The 12,620-nt window shown below is 41.7% G+C and overlaps 1 protein-coding gene across 1 annotated transcript; it reads left to right on the forward strand.

The window, feature by feature from the left end:
• Window positions 1-12: 12 nt before the first annotated feature.
• RBM43 (RNA binding motif protein 43) lies at window positions 13-10,737 on the forward strand. Its single transcript, XM_017523222.2, has 4 exons — window positions 13-130; window positions 5,353-5,563; window positions 8,108-8,196; window positions 9,552-10,737. The coding sequence occupies exons 1-4, from the start codon at window positions 128-130 to the stop codon at window positions 10,308-10,310; spliced, it is 1,062 nt and encodes a 353-aa protein (XP_017378711.1). The 5' UTR covers window positions 13-127; the 3' UTR covers window positions 10,311-10,737.
• The last annotated feature ends 1,883 nt before the right edge of the window (window positions 10,738-12,620 follow it).

The following is a 12,620-nucleotide window of genomic DNA, read 5'->3' on the forward strand; positions in this document are numbered from 1 at the left end:
TCGTAGTCTCTAAGGGAGCGGGAACAAAAAACGAAACCAAAACCTGCCTGCTCGGTGCACTCCCCACCCGCGCGCTTCTCTGGCTGTGGGCTTCCTACGGCCGCGGAGGGCGCGTCTCTGCTCTGACATGGCAAGTTGCTTTTGCTTTGGGTTTTGCAGTGCAGGTCCGTGCCTGTACCGTCGCCATGGTCCCCTAGAAAGGCGCGGAACAGGGCGGGACGGCCCAGGGTGCAGGGCTGCGCGCGCGGAGGGGCCCTGGGGACCTGGGCGCGCGGTCCACCCCGGCAGGCAAACGCAGGTCAGCCTTGTTGCACCTTCCCGGGTGGCGGCACTGCGCGCTCCTGAAATTCGCATTCGGCGGTGCGGGATAGGCGCGCTCCACAGGCGCGGGACTGGGCTGCCACCGTCCCCCGCACCCACTGCCCGGGCGGCAGGGACACCGCGGTTTCGTAGAGAAGTTGTTTCGCAGGCGGTTAGGGCCTAACTCTTGTCCTCCCACGCCTCGGGGCAGCAGCAGTGCACGGATTACCCGGAAATGGAGGCCACGGCTGCCTTTTGCAAAGGGCTAGTAAGAATTATTCGAGCCAAGGACGCAAGTCAGGAAGACATCCTGATGTCTTCTGTCTGCCTTGGTGCGAATTCTTATCTTTTGTGGTCTTAGTTCTTCCTCCAGAGACACAAAGAGCACAGATTGTGTTTTTACCATCAGTGCTGGTGTGGTGGAGAAGTTAGCAAATTCAAAATTTAGCCTTCTATGTTTTGTTTTGTTTCCATCAATCGCTTAAAAGCCTTGGCAGGGCCTTTAATTCCTGCCCTGAAATGGTAGAGATCCGGAAATGCAAAAGCAATTGTGAGAGGCGAGTGCGTTTTTGTTGACCTTGTGGCAGTAAAGGCATAGTCAATAAAAATAAACAACTGATTTTGAGAAGATTAATATAAACAATTGCAGCGAATGAATCTTCTGATGGCTTCTTTCCAGTGCCTTGCTTACAAAAGTAAAGCTTCTCCATATACGTTGTGCTTTCTGATAAGATGGCCAAGTTTGTTATAACATAACATTGATGCAAGGAAAAACGCCATCACCTTACTATCTCTTGCCTAAAAGCTGCTCTTGTTTCAGAGTTCTTGAAAGGACTGTCTTTCTCTAGGACATTTCTTCATAGTGGGTAGAAGAGATTAATGACTGTATTTATTCATAATTGACCTCAGTAAAATTATCTATGTTAGCCATATCTTCTCCAACCTATGAAAGGAAGTTAAGGACAAATATTGGCAAGTCGCTGAAGTACTAATTTATTAGATGATTCATAGAAATGCCGGGCGCGTGGCTCACGCCTGTAATCCTAGCACTTTGGGAGGCCGAGGTGGGTGGATCACCTGAGGTCAGGAGTTCAAGACGATTCATAGAAACGACTTCTTACAAAACAAAATTTACACCTTTATTTTTTTTTTCTCCTAAAAACACTGGCTTAGGGAGAAGTTTCTTTAATTTTAAAGATTAATTACATGTAGACATTTGAATGAAGGAATGCGGTATTAGTACTAATGAGGGCATAGAGCTGATGGAAGATTTTCTGAGTTTAAATTGATTGCATATTTTTCTTTGATATTGTTGGGGTGCAGAAAGCTATCTCCCGGCGGGGCACAGTGGCTCATGCCTGTAATCCCAGCACTTTGGGAGGCCAAGGCATGAGGATCACTTGAGGTCATGAGTCTCTACTAAAAATACAAAAGTTAGCTGGGCACGATGGCAGTCAACTGTAGTCTCAGCTACTCGGGAGGCTGAGGTGAGAGGATCACTTGAGCCCAGGAGGTGGAGGTTGCAGTGAGCCAAGATTGTGCCATTGCACTCCAGCCTGGGTGACAGAGCGAGACTCTGTCCAAAAAATAAAAGAAAGAGAAAAAAGAAAATGATCTCCCCAAAGAAATAAAAACAAAGGCTGGGCACAGTGGTTCGCACCTGTAATCCCAGCACTTTGGGGAGGCTGAGGCCGGCAGATGACCTGAAGTCAGGAGTTCCAGACCAGCCTGACCAACATGGAGAAACCCATCTCTACTAAAAACACAAAATTAGCTGAGCTTGGTGGTGGTGCATGCCTGTAATCCCAGCTACTCTGGAGGCTGAGGCAAGAGAATCGCTTGAACCCAGAGGCAGAGGTTGTGGTAACGCCAATGCACTCCAGCCTGGGCAATAAGAGCGAAACTCCATCTCAAAAAAAAAAAAAAGAAAGAAAACCAAATGCAGTGAGTCAATCCTCTGTTTCTCCCTAGTGCTTTACTTAGAAAAATAAGCAGTTTTTCTTTATACTTTTTTGCTTTCTGATGTGATGGCTCTGCCTTTATTCTTTCATTGACAGGGTTGAGCATTTCTATTTTTTTGTAACCATATTAAAATCTTCAATATTTTTATTTTTATTTTTGACTCAGAATCTCACTCTGTTACCCAGCCTGGAGTGCAGTGGTGTGATCTCAGCCTACTGCGACTTCCACCTTCCCGGTTCAAGCATTTCTGGTTCCTTAACCTCCAAAGTAGCTGGGAATTACAGGCACCTGCCACCCCACTCAGCTAATTTTTCGTATTTTTAGTAGAGATGGGATTTCGCTGCGTTGGCCAGTCTGGTCTAGAACTCCTGACCTCAAGTGATATGCCCACCTCAGCTTCCCAAAGTGCTAGGATTGCAGGTGTGAGGCACTGCACCTGGGCTTCTTTTTAAAGACTTAGCAGGTTTGGTCTAAAAGTGAAAAACTCATAATGATGTAAACAGTAAATATTGTTTATAGCAGGTCCCAATAGTGTGCTGTGATTACTTTTTCTCCTTTTGGTCCAATGTTATGTGTATTTTTCCTTTTCTACTTCTAGGAAAATGTTTCCAGCAAATGGGTCAAATGTATTTTTTTTTTTTTTTTTTTTTTTTATTTGAGAGGAAGTCTCCCTCTGTAGCCCAGGCAGTCTGGAATGCAGTGGTTTGATCTTGGCTCACTACAACCTCCACCTTCCGGGTTCAAGTGATTCTCCTGCCTCAGCCTCCCAAGTAGCTGGAACTACAAGCATGTGCCACCACACCCAGCTAATTTTTGCATTTTTAGTAGAGATGGGGTTTTGCCATGTTGGCGAGGTTGGTCTCGATCTCCTGACCTCAGGTGATCTGCCTGCCTTGGCCTCCCAAAGTGCTGGGATTACAGGTGTGAGCCCCTGTGCCTGGCCTGCATTTCATAGTTTACTCAAAATCATGCAAGTACTTTAATTTTCTTATAATTTTTAGGCTGGGGCCCCTTCAAATCCCAGAAATGGGAGAGAACTTGCTCTGGGATATACATGCTAGCAGGTTTTCTCTGGAGTGTTCCTTCAGGCAGTTTTTTTTTTTTGAGACAGAGCTTTGCTCTGTCACCCAGGCTGGAGTGCAGTTGTGCCGTCTTGGCTTACTGCAGCCTCGACCTCCTGGGCTCCAGTGATCCTCCTATCTCTGCCTCTGGAGTAGCTAGCTGGGACTAGAGGTGTGTACCGCCACACCTGGCTAATTTTGTGTGTGTGTGTGTGTTTGAGGTGGAGTCTTGCTCTGTCGCCCAGTCTGGAGTGCAGTGGCGCAATCTCGGCTCACTACCAGCTCCCGGGTTCAAGCAATTCTCCTGCCTCAGCCTCCCGGGCAGCAGGGGCTACAGACGCATGCTACCACGCCCACCTAATTTTTTGTATTTTTAGTAGAGATGGGCTTTCACCATATTGGCCAGGCTGGTCGCAAACTCCTGGCCTCATGATCCACCCACCTCAGCCTCACAAAGTGCTGGGAATACAGGCATGAGCCACCGCACCCGGCCAATTTTTTGTGTTTTTGATAGAGACCGGTTTTCACCATGTTGGCCAGGCTGATCTGGAACCCCTGGCCTCAAGTGATACACCTACCTTGGCATCCCAAAATGCTGGGTGTGAGTCACTGTGCCCAGTTAGGCTTTTCAGGCTTTTTTTTTTTTTTTAAGATGGAGTCTTCCTCTGTTGCCTGGGCTGGAGTGCAGTGGTGCGATCTTGGCTCACTGAAGCCTCTGCCTCCCGGGTTCAAGCGATTCTCTGTCTCAGCCTCCCAAGTAGCTGGGATTATAAGTGCCCACCACCATGCCCAGCTAATTTTTGTATTCTTAGTAGAGACGGGGTTTTAACCATGTTGGTCAGGCTGGTCTGAAACTCCTGACCGCAGGTAATCTGCCTGCTTCTGCCTCCCAAAGTGCTGGAATTGCAGGCGTGAGCCACCATGTGCAGTCCAGGGTTTTATTTTTTTTATGGTAACTTTCCTGATTCTGACAATAAAAGTAGGGGATGTGTTCTTACTGTCTCTCTCTCTTTTCTTTTTTTTTTTGAAATGGAGATTTGCTCTTGTTGCCTAGGCTGGAGTGCAATGGTGTGATCACAGCTCACCACAACCTCCACTTCCCGGGTTCAAGCAATTCTCCTGCCTCAGCCTCCCAAGTAGCTGGGATTACAGGCAGGTGCCACCACACCCAGCTAATTTTGTATTTTTAGTAGAGATGGGGTTTCTCCATGCTGCCAGGCTTGTCTTGAACTCCCGACCTCAGGTGATCTGCCTACCTTGGCCTCCCAAAGTGCTGAGATTACAGGCATGAGCCACCATGCCTGGCCTCTTAACTGTCTTATATACTTTAGATTCTGCAGTTTAAAGAAAACATACAGCCACCTTCAAATACTATATTTTATGGTTAGTTTGACTTATTTTTAATTAATACTTTTTTTAATTTATGTTTTTGATATTTTCCTTTGTAACTTCTTCCATTATGTTTAGGCCTTCCTAAACCAGACAAATATTAACCAATATTTTCCATTTATTAAAAAAAGGGTGGCCAGGCATGGTGGCTCATGCCTGTAATCCCAGCACATTGCGAGGCCGAGGCGGCAGATCACTTGAGGTCAGGAGCTCGAAACTAGCCTGGCCAACAGGGTGAAACCTCACCTCTACTAAAAATACAAAAATTAGCTGGATATGGCAGCAGGGGCCTGTAATCCCAGCTACTCCGGAGGCTGAATGGCTGAATGCTTGAAGCCGGGAAGCAGAGGTTGTAATGAGCTGAGACTGCCAATGCACTTCAACCTGGGTGACAGAGTGAGACTGCATTTCAGAAAAAAAAGGGTTTAATTTTTACATTTAACTCTCAAATTCATATGGAGTTCATGTTGGTATATGGTGTGAGGCAAGGATTTACTCCCCTACACCCCTTTTAAAATGTATGTAACCAACTGCACCAGCACTTTTATAGAATAAGATATTCTCTCCACTGGAGTGTGATGTTACCTTTATTAAGTAGAGTCTTGTATTTTTAAAGAGTAACTTACTGTTTCTCTTACAGGCATCAGTTTTGAACGTCAAGGAATCCAAAGCTTCTGAAAGAACAGTTGTAGTTGCTGGTCTTCCGGTTGGCCTTTTTATTGATCAATTATTGGTCATATTAGTGAAGAGGCACTTCCAAGACATTAAGAATGAGGGTGGAGATGTTGAAGATGTGATATATCCAACAAGAACCAAGGGAGTTGCATATGTGGTATTCAAAGAAAAGAAAGGTATTTCCAAATCAAATTTTTGTAATTTTAGAAACGCTTCTTCAATGAAATTTGAAAATTACATTATATTAAAATGATTCATGGAATTGGTAAATTTTAAAGTAGCTTTTTTTTTTTTTTTTCTGAGATGGAGTCTTGCTTTGTTGCTCAAGCTTGAGTGCAGTGGTGTGATCTTGGCTTATTGCAACCTCTACATCCTGGGTTCAATGATTCTCCTGCCTCCACCTCCTGGATAGCTGGGATTACAGGTGCCCAGCATCACACTGGCTGATTTTTGTATTTTTAGTAAAGATGGGGGTTTCACCATGTTGGCCAGGTTGGTCTCGAACTCCTATCCTGATCCACCTGCCTCGGCCTCCCAAAGTGCTGGGATTACAAGCATGAGCCACCATGCCTGGCTAAAGTAGCTTTTATTAAAAAATATTTTATTGTGAATATACAAGTGGCATGATAGTGCTTTAGGAAGAAAAGATATGAAAATGGCTCATGATAAAGTGACTGGCAAATTCTTGAAAACTTTTTTCTGTATTTTGAATCTATATCTTGGGGTGAAAGTGTTACATTTTATTGTAGAAAACCTGTAAAATACAGACAAAATGGACAAAAACCTCACAAAGTTTATATATAATTTCATAAACATGATTACTACTTTGGGAATTTTCAGGTGGCTTCAAGTATATATTTTAGAATAAATGGATATTTTAATATAGTGTCTGCCTTATTACTGGCAAAGTTGAATTGAGAAGTGTGGCTTGGATCTGTGATCTGATTGACCCATTCTCCTCCCTACACCTAATCCCTGACTTAGATGGTGAGAAAGTTGGGTTGGCAGAGCACACACACCCCTTCAGCGTCACGGAATGGGCAACCTTCTTTATTAGAGACTGGCAGATAATACATTGCCAGAGAAAAGTCTCTGTGCCAGCCTCTTAGAGGTGAACATGCCACATGAGGGTAGGAGCAAGGAAGACCTTGCTTTGCTTGAGGGAAGTCAGAGTCCAGAGAAAGATCCAAGGCATATGGATTTTCAGTACCTTTAGCTGTCACCGTTAATTAAATCATTCCTTCTCAATGGGGATGTTCAGGTAAGGGATGACAGGAGGGGCTCAGGGGCTCATTGTTTCTCTAAGGAGATGGTAGCATTTTTGAAAGTTAGTATTTTATATGTTGAATTGGCAACTCAGAGAGAGACCGAGGCCTCGGTCATTCATTCATAAATATTTTCTGAGTACCTGTTATTTACCAGGCAACATGCTAGGCCTTGAGGATATAGCAATGAGCGAAATAGGCAAAGTCTTTTTTTCTTTAAATGTACATCTGGACAGACACTAAACAAATAAATCTATAATACGTTGGGTGCTTTATTTGTGTAAAATTTAGATATTTATTTATATTTATGATTATATATTTATAAATAACAAGATATAAAGCTTGAGCAGAGGCCTGAATGAAGTATGGGAATGATTCATGCAGATAAGTGGGGAGAACATTCTAGGCCAAGGGAGGGACTGGTAGTTCTGTGAGTGGGGAGCATTCTGTGTGTATGGAAGAACAGCAAGGAGGCCTGCGTGGCTGGCTGGAGGGGAATGAGCAGGCGGAGAGTGATAGGCGACGTGGTTAGATGGGGAGCTGGGGCCAGTTTATGCTCAGGAACCACTGGATCATGGCAAGGTGTCTGGGATTTTATTCTGGGTGAGAGGGAATGTTTCACGCAGGGGATTAACAAGATTGGATTGCCTTTTCTTAAATAAGCAGCATAGCAGCTGCTTGAAGAACAGGAGTTACTACTTATCGTTGGCTTTGATAGGGCAGTGGCAGGGCAGGTGATGAGAACTGGTGGGTATTCGGGACATGTTGATAGATTCAGTGTCATTTTCTGTGGTGGAGAACACTAGGGATGGAATACATTTGGGAGGGAGATAGTTATCAAGAGTTCAGTTTGAGTCAATGAGACGCCTATTAGGATAACGAAGTAGAGAGTCCTACAAGCAGAAGGGAGAAAGATCGAGGCTGAAGATAGAATTTTGAAAGCGATTCATGTAGAGATGGTATCTAAAGCCATGGAGATTGTTGCAGTCTCCACCCAGGGGATGGGTATATGTTAGCAAAGAAGCATGAGCCTGAGGTCCAGGTCTTGCCGACGTCTAGAGAACAGGAAGAGAGGAGGACTAGGAAGGAGACTCAGCAGGTCAGCCAATGAATTGGGAGGAAAACCACAACAGTATGATATCTTGGATCAAAGTGTAACACCTCCTTTGACCAGAATTAACAGAGATGGGGATATACCTTTATATTTTTGTTTTTTACTCATGCATATAATACCTTGTGTGTTTTATAACATGTGATTAGGATCATATTTACACATAAAATGAACTTTAATATGTTACAGTGCAGAAAAAACTGATTTGAATGTTGAATTTAGAGGAAAAATGTAGACAAAATTGTAGACATTCTTATATAATATAATTGAATATGTCTATTTTTATTAAAAAGTTATTAGTGTATCGTGCCATCCACACTTCTGATGCCACTGTTTCCACTTAGTTGCAGAGAATGTCATCAGACAAAAGAAACACCGGCTAGGAAGGAAGGCTGGACACGCCGAACTCACTGTCTCTCATTTTAGTGACAAGGTAAGGTGTGATGCCGAAGGTGTGCTGATGGTCCTGGATCCCATTTCCTGTGTCAGGAGACACGAAGTGCTCTCACTTCATGACTTCTAGGAAAGAAAATGCAAACTCCCTGAGTCAGTGTTAAAGGCCAACCCTGGCTCTTGAAATTTTGGTTATTATTGCCTCCTTTGTTTTTATCTTTCTATGTGTGTCACTTAATGTTTTATTTTAAAAAACATACTTCTTAAGACAAGGTCTTGCCGTCACTCAGGCAGTGGCGTAATCTGGGCTCATTCTAATCTCTGCCTCCTGAGCTCAAGTGATTCTCCTGCCTCAGCCTTCTGAGTAGCTGGCTGGACTACAGGTGTGCACCACCACGCCTGGCTAATTTTTGTAGTTTTTGTAGAGACAGGGTTTACCTATGTTGCCCAGGCTGGTCTCAAATTCCTGGACTCAAGCGATCCTGTCACCTCAGCCCCACAAAGTGCTGGGATTACAGGGTGAGTCACCATGCCCAGCCTCACTTAATGCTTTTAAACTGACGGTAAGCACTTATACTGTCATGGATGATGCCAGGTACCAACCTAAACAATTAGAATGAACATTAAAAAGGGGCTTTGAAGAGACAGGAAGTAATAAAAAGAGGAAAAAGTTAAAGCAGTGGTTTACTAACTTGATTCCTTTTTTTTTTGAAATGGAGTTTCACTCTTGTTACCCAGGCTAGAGTGCAATGGCATGATCTCAGCTCACTGCAACCTCTGCCTCCTGGGTTCAAGTGATTCTCTTGCCTCAGCCTCCCGAGTAGCTGGGATTACGGGTGCATGCCACCACATCTGGATAATTTGTAACTTTAGTAGAGACAGGGTTTTTCCATGTTGGTCATGCTGGTCTTGAACTCCCGACCTCAGGTGATATGCCCACTTTGGCCTCCCCAGGTGCAGGATTACAGGTATGAGCTACTGTGCCCGGTCACTAACTTGATTCTGTAAGACACTCAGAGTTGTGTGCAGCCATCTGATGAACTTCAGACTGGAGGTGGGAACGACTCTTGGGGGACCCCAATCCAAGTAGCACCAGAACAGTTTATATGTATGGGTTCTGCATAAGACTGTTTCAAAAAAGAATTGTGCCTCTAAAAATTATTTGAGCACGTCTGTTTTGGGGTATGTGATGCGGGACTGTGAATCCCAAATTGAACAAAATGGGATCACTGTGATCGGCTGCCCTGGTGCAAGGAATCAGGAAGTCTGGTACAGGCAACTGGGGCCTGGTTTAATGCAATTTCTGCAGAGACAAGAAAGTGGCAGAAAAGAACATGTTTATGTAGTCTCTCCCACTATGCAGTACTATTTACATTTCTCTCTTTCTAATTTTAGATCTTCAGCTCTGTGAGTGCCATCCTTGATCTTTCTGTTTTTGGGAATGAAGCTACTCTAGAAACTCTGGTAAAGGACCTGAAAAAGAAAATCCCAACGTTAAGCTTCAGTCCTTTGAAACCCAATGGAAGAATCACCGTGGAAGGATCATTTCTGGCTGTCAAGAGGCTCAAAGAATCTTTGCTAGTGAGAGCAAGCTCTCTCTTAGAAAAAACCAGAAATTTTACCAGTGAGGGAAGAAAGTGGAATAGACAAAATCCCCAAAAGAATCTACAGAGAAGTAACAACTCTTTGGTGTCAGTCAGGACCTTAGTACCTGAGACTGCTAGAAATGGAGAAATGCTTGTGCTTGACACAGACATTTTTCTTTACCTGAAACACAGGTGTGAATTTTATGAAAGCACACTGAAAAAATTCCACATTCTTAGTCAGGAGAAAATAGATGGTGAAATCACCACCATTTACTTAAAAAACTTTCAAGTTGGTTCTCAGCCAAATAATGTAAAACATGTAAAAGAGCTCATTGAGGAATGGTCACATGCTCTTCACTTAGAGCTTAGAAAAGAGACATTTATCTTGAAAGGAAAGGAAAATAGAGAGAAAAGAATGATCAAATCGGCGTGTGAACAATTAAGTTCAAGATACCCTGGAGTCTTCATGAGCTTTTATAGGACACACATTGACATTATAGGATCTTCTTCTGACACTTACCTGTTTAAAAAAGGGGTCATGAAATTAATAGGGCAAAAGGTTAGTTAATAAAATCTCAGCAATGTAGTGATAAGGGCTGCTTTCTCTTGCTGAGCAGCGACCATTGCCATGAATGAGGCTAGCTTTACACACCCTATTTCATTAATCCTTATGCTTGCTCAAACTTCCTTGTCAGTGTTAACAATCCTCATGTTATAGTGAAAGAAACTAGGATTTGGAGAAGTTAAAACACTTTTCTGAAGTTATCCAGTTGACAAGGAATGAGGCTGGGACTTAGCCTATTCTGATTACAAAGATAGTATCAAAGGAATAAAACTTTGAAAAAAAGTTGCCAAACTTTGAAGGAATCTTACTTTCTCTGTAACTCCAAATGATTAGAAAATGATAATTATTAAGAAGTAGCCTTAACATATGAGAAGTTTGAAAGATGATTATTATGCCATAGGCAATTTCTTTTTTTTTTTTTTTGAGACGGAGTCTTNGACTAAAATTCTAAAAAAGTTCTAATATCTTTATGTGTTTAAATATGTTTATATGTATGTGCATATATTATGTTGTATATTGTATCTACATAAAATCTGGTGTAGTTAGAAATTCCTTAAGAAATTTTATTCTGATTGGTTTAAATAAATGAGCACTCATATAAAATGTATAGTAATTAACCCCCCAATTTTTTAAATTGATGTGACTTAAGTTAATCTTTGATGAAATAATTGGTTTTAAAATTGTGGATAAAATAAAATTAGAAAATGTCTTCAAAATTGTCAGCATACATTTTTGTCTGAGTTTACTGGTCAGACAGTTTTATATTTGCCTTTGCTAGATGTTTTAAGATCATAAAGCCTAAAACAAAATGATCTTTGTTTATATAATTTGTAAATAAATATGATTAGTTTAATATTGTTGATTTAACAAAAATAGCTGTCACTTCTGAGTTACCAATAGGCTGGCCATTTTTAACTTTAAGGTTCTTACTTAAACGTTAATATCAAGATAAACACTTGATGTTAACAGTCTATAAAACAGGTTAATAACAAAAATGACTAGTTCTATCTCAATTTTCATAAATCTAGGAATAATAATTGAAAAATAAATAAATCTTGTAATTATAAGTAAAATAAACATTTACAAATGAGCTTTTCATGTAATTTAAAAATCTTAAAATTATGTCAAATGACTCATTAAATGTCTACATCATATCCAGATTAAAAAAAGAACAAATTGCCATATACATAGATGTTTGTTCTTGGCTTCTTAAGTTTTGTAAAGGGACTAAAAGTATTTAGGTCTATTAATCAAAATATAAATTTAGGAAAATACAATTGATATATTTAAAAAAGATGGTAAATTTTCATCCTAAGATAAAATAATTGGTTGTTGAAAATTTTATTTTTTATTTCTATTTTTTGAGATGGAGTTTTGCTCTTGTTGTCCAGGCTGGAGTGCAATGGTGTAGTCCCGGCTCACTGCAACCTCTGCTTCCTGGGTTTAAGTGATTCTCCTGCCTCAGCCTCCCAAGTAGCTGGGATTACAGGCATGTGCCACCACGCCCAGCTAATTTTTGTATTTTTAGTACAGACGGGGTTTCACTGTGCTGGCCATGATGGTATTGATCTCCTGACCTCGTGATCTGCCTGCGTTGGCGTCCCAAAGTGCTGGGGATACAGGCGTGAGCCACCGTGACTGGCTGCCATGGTCAATTTTTTAACTTTTGCAGTTTGTGTTTACTCCATATAAAATTAGAATACTGGCAAAAATCACTTGAGAAACTACTTAATGGAAAGCACTTCTGATGTAGATAATCATTATTTGACTAAATTCTATTGTTTCAAAGCTGCTGGCCAAATAGGATGTTTTTACTACTACTAATTTAGCCTAAGTGCCTACATAAAATGTTACTTCTTTTGTTATAATTCTGCAAGTTGATCATATGAATTGGGTTATTCTTGTCACACCCAACTAAAACAGTCAAGAAGCTAGGGGGAAAAGGTACCTGGGACACACAACATTGCTTCAAGAATGTAATTCTCTGTGAGCCTGGCTACTGAATCTGCTTGCTGTAACCTGAGACCAGTTTTGTCTGTAGCTGCTGAGATAACTTGCTGTAACTCTAGACTAATTTTGCCCTACAGCCATTGCCCACCAATTGGAGCTTGCCAGCTCCCCAGAGCTTTACTAATACCAATGAACTGTCTCTTAAGGCCACAATAACATTCTTCTTTTTAAGTAAAACCCTCAACCTTCTCTTTGTTCTTTGGACATACTAAAGATCACCTAGAATTGAAATTCTTTCTTCTCAAATAAAACATTAAATTTAGAGTTTTGTGTGTACATTTTTATTTTGACTTTGACATACAT

This window comes from Cebus imitator, unplaced genomic scaffold, assembly GCF_001604975.1.
Source record: "Cebus imitator isolate Cc_AM_T3 unplaced genomic scaffold, Cebus_imitator-1.0 Scaffold27, whole genome shotgun sequence".
Taxonomy (NCBI): domain Eukaryota; kingdom Metazoa; phylum Chordata; class Mammalia; order Primates; family Cebidae; genus Cebus; species Cebus imitator.

Excerpts from the sequence above, each read along its gene's own strand:
- RBM43 (XM_017523222.2), top strand. Across the intron at positions 5,564-8,107 it reads GGTATTCAAAGAAAAGAAAG|TTGCAGAGAATGTCATCAGA; the intron begins GTATTTCCAAAT and ends GTTTCCACTTAG. Across the intron at positions 8,197-9,551 it reads TCTCTCATTTTAGTGACAAG|ATCTTCAGCTCTGTGAGTGC; the intron begins GTAAGGTGTGAT and ends TTCTAATTTTAG.